The 11,658-nt window shown below is 45.0% G+C and overlaps 1 protein-coding gene across 2 annotated transcripts in view; it reads right to left on the bottom strand.

Annotated features, from left to right (window-relative positions):
- Positions 1-11,658, bottom strand: part of lsg1 (large 60S subunit nuclear export GTPase 1) — a 44,794-nt gene that overhangs the window by 12,380 nt on the left and 20,756 nt on the right. Inside the window, exons 3-8 of one of the 2 annotated variants that reach the window (XM_048542889.2) lie at positions 9,772-9,898; positions 9,387-9,507; positions 8,060-8,146; positions 6,522-6,608; positions 3,240-3,300; positions 1,608-1,784 (exon numbers count right to left, since the gene is read on the bottom strand). In XM_048542889.2, the coding sequence (XP_048398846.1) occupies positions 1,608-1,784; positions 3,240-3,300; positions 6,522-6,608; positions 8,060-8,146; positions 9,387-9,507; positions 9,772-9,898 (660 nt within the window). The remainder of the gene's footprint in view (positions 1-1,607; positions 1,785-3,239; positions 3,301-6,521; positions 6,609-8,059; positions 8,147-9,386; positions 9,508-9,771; positions 9,899-11,658) is intronic. The other variant, XM_048542892.2, reaches the window with a different exon arrangement.

Consider the following 11,658-nt stretch of genomic DNA (forward strand, 5'->3'; position numbering starts at 1 on the left):
TTGCATTTGTGAAACCCAACCACTGCATTGTGTAGCATGATCATTTCATCCACAGCTCTTCAAACAGATAAGCCTCAGACACAAAAATACCTGTTAATACACTGCTTTAGGATATGGGCCGGGCTGTTAGATGAAATCAGTCCCTTGAAGCGACACTGTTGCTAGTCATCAGGCAAGGAGAACACAGGAAATGGCCAGAGTAGGCAGATTGCCCAGATACATGGTAGCCTTTAGATACCTATCGAAAAGTATTCACCCAAATTCATCCTTGCTCAAGTTCCATGCAGTCTCATCACAAACATCCACAGTGCAGTGGCCACAGGCAGTGCATCCTTACACTTTACATTTATCACTGTAGGGTCCTAAGTGCAAGGTCCTTCTTCAGCCCCCAGAAGAAACTGAAGGGATTAAGCTCCTGCATGCCAACCCTACTCAAGGAAGTGGAGGGAGTGAAATGCTAGGAAGATGGCACAGTCTCAATTTCTACAACTATCCCAGGTACCCAGTTCAGTGATCAACACCACTTGTGACCTAGAACTCAGCGAAAAAAGACACCCCTTCACACTAGGATGCACTGGGCTCTACTGGGCATCAGCCGAACTCAGTCGACGAAGAACCACAGGTGCTATATCGTCAGTGAGTTATAGAGTCAATAGAGCTGCACGGCATGGAAACAGACCCTTCAGTCCAATTTGTCCACATCAACAAGATATTCTACTGAGTGATCTGAAGAGCTAACATCACACAGCTTGATAACTGAGGCTGCAGAGTCAACTAGTCAAGCAGTTTTCAAGGAACACCAAACTGCTTGCAGAGACTGAAAAGTGCAGTAACTCAAGTTCAAACTGCTTCCAATGAACTGCTTTCATCTTCTTCTAGAACAACAAGGTACTCAAATAGAAATAGATGTCATGGTGACTTTGGATTACTCAGGTGAGAACAACTCAAAATCAGCTACCTATAGATCTATTCTTTAGCAGATCACAAAGCTGAATCAACAGACATACCAAGGTAGTAGAATGAGAATCATGATTCCTGCTCCATGGTACTCAAGCACTACACTATGCTGACATCCAGATAATCCAGGCACCTAAAGCTCATGAGACAGAGCATTCTAAGGTAGTCCCATTTGGCTTGCAATCTCGATTGGGTCCCAGGTGGACAACTGAACTTCGAATCTCAGCAGTCTTCCATAATGTTATGATTGCTTTAGTTAAAAAGCAATTCAGTATCTTATTTTAAGAACATTAGTACTATCAACAGAAGATCTATTGCACTAAATTTATTTGCAGGCATTTCTAAGTAATCTTTCAAATGTTTACCAGAAACAAGAACTATTAATAGTGGACTAAATTGCAATACAGTGAATTAAGTAGATTTTTCTTAAAAACATTCAATATTACAAAGCACATTCCGCAAATATTGATACAATATTTTCTTGCTAGTAGTTCTCGAACAAAAATGCTAGATTCTCATTATAGTTCCCATCTGCAATATAATAACTAGGACAATAGAGGGATGATACTTGCTGTGTTATACTGTCCTTTACTCATTGTTGATTTTCCCATTTTAACGGTTGTTTAAAATATCTTTTATTAATGGTTTACCTTTCCTTCAGCATCTAGTCTTTTCCCTTCAGCAGTGGCTGACCAGAAAATGACCTGCACACCTTCTTTATCAAAATATCTTGCCCAGGCTCTCCGTTGTTCACATGTCAGCAGATCAGATTTATTTAAGAGGATCATGTTGTCTTTATCTTTCTGGATCTCCTTCACATAGCGTTCCTAGGAACAGACATGAGATGCATGGAAAAAAATAATTAAAAACCAGACAATTCAGCATGTTCAGTCACGAACTGCATAACCACAGTTTTTATAGAATATCTCACATCGTGGTACACAAAGGAATTGTTCTTTCTACATTGCACACCTGTCTCTGTTGGCCTTCATTGATTTGCTGATTCCTTGTTGCACTTTTCATGTTTACTCTTCTGCACACTAATATTCTTCCATTTATTTATCTTACATTGCCAAGACAGTGCAATGAAGATACTCCTACGCTTCACATTGAATAGTTTTTCAGTCTGGGGTCAACTACTGCAACTTGTTAGACCAGCGAAATGTTGAAATCAGTACTCCATGATGCCAGAAAAAAAATTAGGGTGAAGCCTGGCCACGAGTCTTTCTCAAAGTGTGACTGTGGCTAGACAGGCAATAAATCTGGAGATAGCAGAGAACGAGAGAGAGAGGTTGGAACTGAAAGCACAGCATTACTGTCAAGGCAATTTGAATGGAATGAGATTTGTAAATGTACCTGTTTTTGTACATAGTTGCATTTAGCTAGGAGAATTGGAATCATACAAAACCAGCAGAAAGAACTGCAGATAGTGAAGGAAAAGTGCAACTATCTTGAAATGGAACGTAACTTGTGAATGGTAGTGTTTTTCAAAATGCAAGTAGTGAGATAGTGAAAAACAGAAATTAAGCTATTTAAAAAAAGAAAAAATGCATAAGTAACATCGACATATGAAGAACTGCTACAATGTAGTCACTCCCACATCACCACAGAAATTCAGCTCTTTTAACCTTGTTTGAACTAACAGTGAAATAAGATCAGATGCTGACCATGGTGGATTCCAGACTGAGCATCAGTGAGCAGGTTACAGAGATGGAACTGCTGCGTGCAGCACTATTGATGATACCCTCCACACTTTACTGATGATTGAGGATAGACTGAATGGCTAGATTGGATTTGTCCTGATTTTTGTTTTCAGGATACATCCGGACAAATTTTCACATCAGGTAGATGCCAGTGTTGAAATTGTACTGGAACAGCTGGGGTATGGATATTAGAAATTTTAGAACATGTGTCTTGCGCATCATCGATGAAATACTGCCAGGGTCCACAGACTTTGCAGTATCCAGTGCTTCCAGCTGTCTCTTTACATCATGTGGATTGAATCATTATGGCTGAAGACTGACAGGTGAGATGCTGGTGACCTCTGGAGGAGGTGTCATTTAGAATCAGCTGTCAAACCTTGGCTATAACATTTTAAAGAAAATATGACCTATTTACATGTTAAAAATGACATTTTAAATGTAACAACACTATTTGTAGCTTGGTTCTAAATGTGGGGACAAGAACTATAAGCTAAAATCTCCATCCGAAATTGAAACCATATCTGCACTTAGAATGAGATGAGGCATTTTACTGCTGGCAAAAAAAAAGCTGTTACTTACCAAGTCTTCACAGCGGAAAAGGAGTGGGTTTCTAGCATCAACAATCTGAACAATGATGTCACTGCAGAAACAAAAATAATTCAGTAGGTCACTTGTTACACAATAATTTAATAGAATAAAATTTTCAACTCAGACTCGGCGAGCAACATAATCACAGTCATACGTTAGACATCACGTCCCAAAACATCACCATTCTAGCACAGGTGGTGGTAGAAGAAACAGAACTATCCTAGGAGTCCTCAATGTTGACTCCAGACCGCATGAAGTCTGATGGCATCAGATGTCATGGGCAAGGCAATCTCATGATTAGCATGTTCCACCATTCCCCCTTCCTTCCCGCAGCTGACGAATCAGTACTGCTCCATGTTGAGCAGCACTTGGATGGAGCATTGAGGGCACAGGTAGATCTCTGCATGGGGGACTTCAATGTCCAGCATCAAATGTGGTCAAACTGTTGCTAAACTGGACGTGCAGCAGTGGTGGGTAATCAAGAGGAAAAACCATTCTTTACCTCATCCTCACCAAATTACCTACCACAGATGCATCTGTAAGTAACAATATCAATAACAGTGACCACTGCACTGTCCTTGAGGAAACCAAGTCCTGTCTTCACATAGATGATACAGTCTATCACCATGCTAAATGGAACAGACTTCAGATTAATCAGCAAGATCAAGATGCAGCACCCATGTGGGCCATCAGCAGCAGAATTACTCTCCGATGAAATCTGCAACCTCACACTCAATATATCCCCCACTTTACCATTAGAACCAAGCCAGGGAATCAGCACTCGTTTGAAGAAGAGTGCAGGAGGGCATTCCAGCAACAGCACCAGGCATATGTTAAAATTAGGGGCTAGTGCAGCTACAAGACAGAATGACTTACGTGCCAAACACCATAAGCAGCAAGTGATGGACAGAGGTCAGTGATTCCACAATCAATGGATTCAATTTAAGTTCTGCAGTCCTACCATATCTAGTAATGAATGGTGGGGGTCAATTAAACAACCCACTAAAGGAGGCAGTTCCATAAATAATCCACTCTCAATAATGGGGAACCCAACACATCAATACAAAAGATAAGGCTAAAGCATTTGCAATAAACTTCAGACAGAAGTACCAAGTACATGATCCATCTCGGCCTTCCACCGAAGGTCCCCAGCATCATAGATGTTAGTCTGCAGTCACTTACATCCACCTGAAAATGTGGAAAATTGTCTAGTTTATCCTATGTCCATGAAGTGCAGAACAAATTCGACCCAGCCAATTATCACAGCATCAGTGTCCTCTCAACAATTAGTGTTATCTAAAGTGTTCCCAACAACTCAAAAGCCCTTGCTCAGCAATAATTTGTACACTGACATTCATTATGCATTCTGCCAAGGCCACTCACCTTCTGACTTCAGTACAGCCTTGGTCCAAAACTGTACAACAGGGCTAAACTCCAGAAGTAAGGCAAGACTAACTGGCTTCAGCATCAAGGCCACATTTGACTACAGCGGAGCATGAGCTCTAGCATAACTGGGGTCAATGGGAATCAGAGGGAAAGTCTCCAGTGGTTGGAGTCTTACTGGGCAGAGGACAACAGTGGTGAAGGACAGAGGTCAGTCACCTCAGCTCCAGGATACTTCTGTGGGCGCTCCTTAGGTTCACGTCCTTGGCACAACCATTTTCACCTTCTCCAGTGACCTTCTTTTCATCAGAACATTAAAAAGCATGTCCACTGATGACAGCATCATGTTAAGCAGCCATTCACAACTCTTCACCCAAATGGAGCAAGACCTGAACAATGTCAAAACTGGGCTAATAAGTGACAGGTAATGTTGACAACACACAAGTGTCAGGCAATGAACATCTCCAACGAGAGAGATAATCTAACCATCATCGCTTGTCCTTCAAAAGCATCATTACTGAATACCCCACTATCAATATCCTCGGATTAACACTGACCAGAAACTAAACTCGACTATTCAATCAAGCGTTGTGACTTTAAGAACAGGCCAGAGGCTAAAAATCTTGCATCGAATAACCCAACTCCTGATTCCCTAGTGCCTGTCCACCATTTACAACATATAGTCAGGAGTGTGATGGAATACTCCACACTTGCCTGGGTGAATGCACCTCCAATATTCAAGAAGTCTGATAATCCACGACAAAATAGCCTGCTTGACTGGCACCACATCAGCAAACATTCATCCCTCTGCTATTGATATTCTGTAGAAGTGTGCTGTATTTGCAAAGTATACTGTAGAAATTCACCAAGGGTCCTTCAACAGCGCCTTCCAAATCCATTACCACTACCATTTCAAAGGACAAGGGAAGCAGATGCAGGTATTTCTGATATAACACGTTCTGTGAAAGCGAATTGGCTTTAACACCACTGATGAATAGTGGAGCCGATTGGATAATGCAAACTGTCTGATGTACAGAAATAGCAATTTCCCTATAATGTGATTTTCTGAAACACAAAGAATGCAACTGTCACATTATAGCAGAAATACCTGTACATGGAAACACCATATCTGCAAGTTCCCCTCAAAGCCATTTACTGGCCAGAGCTGGACACATATCATTGCACTTTCAGCACTGCTAGATCAAAATCCTGGAACTTGTGGGTGTACCTGCGCCAAATGGTCTGCAGAGATTTAAGAAAAACAGATCACCAACACATTCTCAAGACCAACTAGAGTCAGTAATAAATATGGCAGCAACGGCCACATCCATGACTGTATAAAAAAACTATGAAAAAATTAGTTGGAGAAGGTATCATATAGAGGTGGTACAGCAGAGATAATACACAATACAACTGAACTTTTCATGCTATATACAAATCGTTCCTGCAGGTTACAAAGCATCATTGGAACAATTGGAAATGATGCAACAATATAAAAAGTAACATTAACTTTAAAAACATGGGAAGTTAACACCAGAAACTCTAATCCCTAAAAGAACTGCAGATGCTGTAAATCAGAAACAAAAATGAAGGTGCTAGAAAAGCTCAGCCAGTCTGGCAGGATCTGCGAAGAGAAATCAGAGTTAATGTTTCAGGATCGGTGGTCCTTTCTCAGAACTCTGAACACAAATATTTTATTGCTTTATCTAAATTTAACCAAATTCATAAGCCAAGATACATCTGTCATAGTCACAAATTGCATCCCATCTAAGTGTCCATTCATCCATATGGATTTAAATATTCAGCGAAGAATTCCAAATTTTTGATGGCAAAACAACATCTTTAGATTCTGATTTTAAACGGATGTCAGTTCTGAATACCATACCATACCTTCTTTCAATCACTCTCCATAGTTGACGCCAAAACTCCAGATTCCTTTCAAACGGTGTCAGAATCAGGTTCCCTTCTTCTTCCAAACTTAAGATAAATCAAGAATAAAGAATTGTTTAAAAGAAGTTAAAAGTACATTATTCCTGGAAGGGTTAGTGCTAGATAAATGTATTTTCTCCCGAAGCAATCTACACATTAGTGAAAAATGGTGTTAAAGCTTTAACATTGTTCTCTATATAAAGTAAAAGAAGTTTTAACATTGGCTCATCAGTTTGAATAGGACAAGTCCAAATTTTCTACAGGGTAAATATTTCACATGTTTGTAGCTTGAAAGCAACATAGCTTACTTTCATGCTGTTAACATTTGTGCACCAGATCATGGTAAAGGGGTGGGGATCTGTGCCACTAAGACACTACTTTGTCATACGTAACCTGTAATTCTAGAATGCATTAAAATACGCAGATATTACACTCTATTACGGCACAGCCATTATCATACCTTTCACATTGCCTGACGTTGGGAAAATCATGCCTAAAGAACTTCCAAATCTTTTACAAGAACATCAGAACTAGGAGCAGGAACAGGCAATTCAGTCTTTCAATACTGCTCTGCCACTTAGTACAATCGTAAGTGAGATCACCTCAGCCTCAACTCTATTTTCCTGACCGCTCCCTGTAAGACATTATTACCAGTCTTGTCTGTCTCCTCAAATTTATTCAGTGTCCAGCGTCGTCTGCACTCTGAAGTATGGAATTCCACAGGTTCACAACTCGGAAATAATTCCTCCTCATCTTTCTTTTAATTCTGCCATCTCTTAACCTAACACTATGATCTCTCGTTCTAGTTCGCCCCACACATGGAGACAACTTGCTTATGTTGTGGGTATTCAGGGCTGTCATGGAATCAGTTACAGATGAAATTCTGTTTAATTTGTAAGGTAAGATGATGAATGGATATGTTTGAGGGCATTTTTGTACTTTCATCATGTTTTTTTAAAGACTTTTGGGAGTGGTCAGGACAGGCTAAGCTACAGAGTTGGCCTATGCCTATTCACAATTAATCCAATTCTCATTCATAAGATTTCATCTAACACTCACTGTTAGATTCACAGAAGATTTAAAGGAAATCCTGGCAGAGATTCCATACATGTCTACAGAAGGGAGGAGCATATACTTTTTCTGCTTACAATTACAAGATTCTGACTTAATTTTAATTAAGAAGAGATCTTCAAAACAAGTCTCCAGATTCTTTTCACAAGTGATCTCTATGACAATGACTTGCTTCAAATAACCAAAGTAGAAAGGTCATTGAATTAAAATTGTAAAATGATTAAGTAAGGCAGCAAGAAACATCCAGTGCTTCATAGCTGCCCTTGTGATTCAAGGTCTTAGACCCCAAAACAACAAGACTATTCATTAATTTTCATGTTAAATAAATTTCATACCCAAATGAATTTAGCATTTCATTTATAGAATTGTTCACCACAGTCATTGAACACTAAAGCTGAATTACACGCAGTACAAACCACAATATTCACCGAGCCAGCTGTCTTCTCCACTCCAGGAAGCTTTCCCTTTCTGATTGTTGCAGTTGTTCAGCCGCTGTATTTTCATCCCAATAAGGCCTATGTACAAGTTAACCAATTGAGGAAAAAGATCAAAACAAAACTTCAATTTTTAACTGGCCTAAGTGTCAGGTGTGAATTTATATTTACTTGAATTTATCAGCAACAATACAATTCCAGGAAGTGTAGGTTGGGAAATCATTCAGCTGCAATCCGTGTTTTTCCACAGGACTCAACATAGGTTAGTAATGACAGGAATGGTAGATGAGAAGCATTTGGAGTGGAGTTTGAGATTATCTTAATTTTGCAGCAGCAAGGGTGAGAGGCAACTCAGACTAGTACTGGAACAGCTGAACTTGATAAACAACAAAATGAAAGGATTTCAGCAGCGGACAAGATGAAGTAGAGGCAGAGACAGATGATATTATACGGTGAAAGTAGGCTATTTTCAAGGTAAAGATTATTTATTTAAAAATATATTATGTTCATAGGACCTGGTGGGCCAACATTTGACTCCCATTCCTAATTACCTCTCAAAAAGATTGTAACAACCTGCCTTCTTGAATTACTGCAGTTCATCTGATGGTTATACCGACAGTGCTATTACGAAAGGAGTTCCAGGATCTGATCCAGTAGTACTGAAGGAATAGTGATATTATTACAATTCAGGATTTTGTGCAGTTTCAAGGGGCCAATACAGACAACTTCGTTTATGGGAGGCCTGTTCCAAGCACTAGAAGAATCGGAGGAAATTGACTCATCCAAAATTGGATATCGGACATTCAGCTTAACAACAGACATTTGAGAGTGATTGAAGACAGGACAGCTGGATGTTAAGTGTATACGTATGGAAAGTTACTCTAGCTCTGCAGAATAATGTCAACAAAGTCAACAAAAACATTGATTCAAAGGTGTTTCGTCAGAAAACTGAACAAGTGGAAACTTTAACTTAAAAGGAATAAAAACTATTTATCCTTAACTAAAAAATATTCTTTAAAATCCAGGTACATTGGACATAAAGATGTTATTTAAGTTAATCAAATGTAATCTTTAATATACTGAAACATTAAGGATCTTTCAGACAATAGAGCAATAAGTTATTTCAGGTGCAGTTTGAAATTGAGTCAGGACACAAAGTGAACAGCCTGCAGAAAATCAATAATTGGAAGAGAAAAAATCATATTAGAATATTATTGTTATCTGCCCTAGAAGAGTGTCCATCATTAAAACATTTCCTGAACACAAATTTAAATTGATAAATCAAAATGTTTAAAGAACAAATACCGGAACACTTTCCCACCTTCGGGGAATGCAAAGAAACTGCTTGTTCTCTTCTTGAAGCTTCTTAATCTTTTTGCTTTCCTCTCTTGTCAGCAAACCGGTTCTGTCCTCAGCAGAAATAATCCTGACATTCAACTTCTCTATCAACATAGAAATTTAAAACTGTTATGAATGTATACTAATACTGCTTTCTCAGGATTTCTCAAACATTGCTATAGTACCTCTAGTATAAATACCTGTAGGCCATCAAAGTCATGATTTACATTAAGAAGAGAAAGGTAGACTTTCAAATATAATTAAACTGAAAATATCTAAGTGGATCTTAATCTGACCAAGATAACAAAGAACAGTGCATTACTGAAACTGCACATCGGGAATTCTGAACGAATTACAAAATATCTTACCAGCTACAAACTCTGTGCCTGCCAATTCTGCAGTTGCCAGGAATTCATCTAACGTGCTTTGTTCTGTCACAGATTGCAAATTCAGCCGTCCCCAATTATAGCCATCATTCAGTTCACTTGTGTGAAGCTACATGTGATACAAAGGAATAGTAGATCCAGTTATCACAATGACGTCAACAAAACAAACATTGTGTGGGGGGGGGGGGGGAAGAGAGAACAGACGATGGGAGGGCAGTGTAGGTGGGGGGAGAGAAAGGGGGATGTGGGGGGAAGAGGGGGAAGGTCAGGGGGGAGGGAGGGGTGGTCGAAGTGTGCGGTGCGGTGGGGTGGGGTGGGGGCGGCCAGACGTGTGTGCGCGCGGGGATGGGGGGGGCAGACATGACACAGTTCAACAAAACAAGTGGGTGTGGGGGTGGGGGGGGGGGTGGGGAGAAGTGTGTGGGGGTGGGGGAGAAGTGTGGGGGGGGTGGGGGAGAAGTGTGGGGGGGTGGGGGAGAAGTGGGGGAGAGGTGCGGGGGGGGGAGAGGTGCGGGGGGGGGGAGAGGTGCGGGGGGGGGGAGAGGTGCGGGGGGGGGAGAGGTGCGGGGGGGGGGGAGAGGTGCGGGGGGGGGGGAGGTGCGGGGGGGGGGGGGAGGTGCGGGGGGGGGGGGAGGTGCGGGGGGGGGGAGGTGCGGGGGGGGGGAAGGTGCGGGGGGGGGAGAGGTGCGGGGGGGGGAGAGGTGCGGGGGGGGGGAGAGGTGCGGGGGGGGAGAGGTGCGGGGGGGGGGAGAGGTGCGGGGGGGGAGAGGTGCGGGGGGGGAGAGGTGCGGGGGGGGAGAGGTGCGGGGGGGGAGAGGTGCGGGGGGGGGAGAGGTGCGGGGGGGGGGAGAGGTGCGGGGGGGGGAGAGGTGCGGGGGGGGAGAGGTGCGGGGGGGGGAGAGGTGCGGGGGGGGGAGAGGTGCGGGGGGGGGAGAGGTGCGGGGGGGGGGGAGAGGTGCGGGGGGGGAGAGGTGCGGGGGGGGGAGAGGTGCGGGGGGGGGGGAGGGGAGGTGCGGGGGGGGGGGGGTGCGGGGGGGGGGGGGAGGTGCGGGGGGGGGGAGGTGCGGGGGGGGGGGAGGTGCGGGGGGGGGGAGGTGCGCGGGGGGGGGGGAGGTGCGGGGGGGGGGAGGTGCGGGGGGGGGGAGGTGCGGGGGGGGGGAGAGGTGCGGCGGGGGGGGGGGAGAGGTGCGGGGGGGGGGAGAGGTGCGGGGGGGGGAGAGGTGCGGGGGGGGGGAGAGGTGCGGGGGGGGGGAGAGGTGCGGGGGGGGGGAGAGGTGCGGGGGGGGGGGAGAGGTGCGGGGGGGGGGGGGAGAGGTGCGGGGGGGGGGAGAGGTGCGGGGGGGGGGGAGAGGTGCGGGGGGGGGGGGGGAGAGGTGCGGGGGGGGGGGGGGAGGTGCGGGGGGGGGAGGTGCGGGGGGGGGAGGTGCGGGGGGGGAGGTGCGGGGGGGGGGAGGTGCGGGGGGGGGGGGGAGTGTGTGGGGGGGGGGGAGTGTGTGGGGGGGGAGTGTGTGGGGGGGGGGAGAGTGTGTGGGGGGGGAGAGTGTGTGGGGGGGGGGAGTGTGTGGGGGGGGAGTGTGTGGGGGGGGGAGTGTGTGGGGGGGGGGAGTGTGTGGGGGGGGGGAGTGTGTGGGGGGGGGGAGTGTGTGGGGGGGGGAGTGTGTGGGGGGGGGGAGTGTGTGGGGGGGGGGGGGGAGTGTGTGGGGGGGGGGAGTGTGTGGGGGGGGGGGGGAGTGTGTGGGGGGGGGAGTGTGTGGGGGGGGGAGTGTGTGGGGGGGGGAGTGTGTGGGGGGGGGAGTGTGTGGGGGGGGGAGTGTGTGGGGGGGGGGAGTGTGTGGGGGGGGGGAGTGTGTGGGGGGGGAGTGTGTGGGG

This window comes from Stegostoma tigrinum, chromosome 14, assembly GCF_030684315.1.
Source record: "Stegostoma tigrinum isolate sSteTig4 chromosome 14, sSteTig4.hap1, whole genome shotgun sequence".
In the NCBI taxonomy this organism is placed as follows: domain Eukaryota; kingdom Metazoa; phylum Chordata; class Chondrichthyes; order Orectolobiformes; family Stegostomatidae; genus Stegostoma; species Stegostoma tigrinum.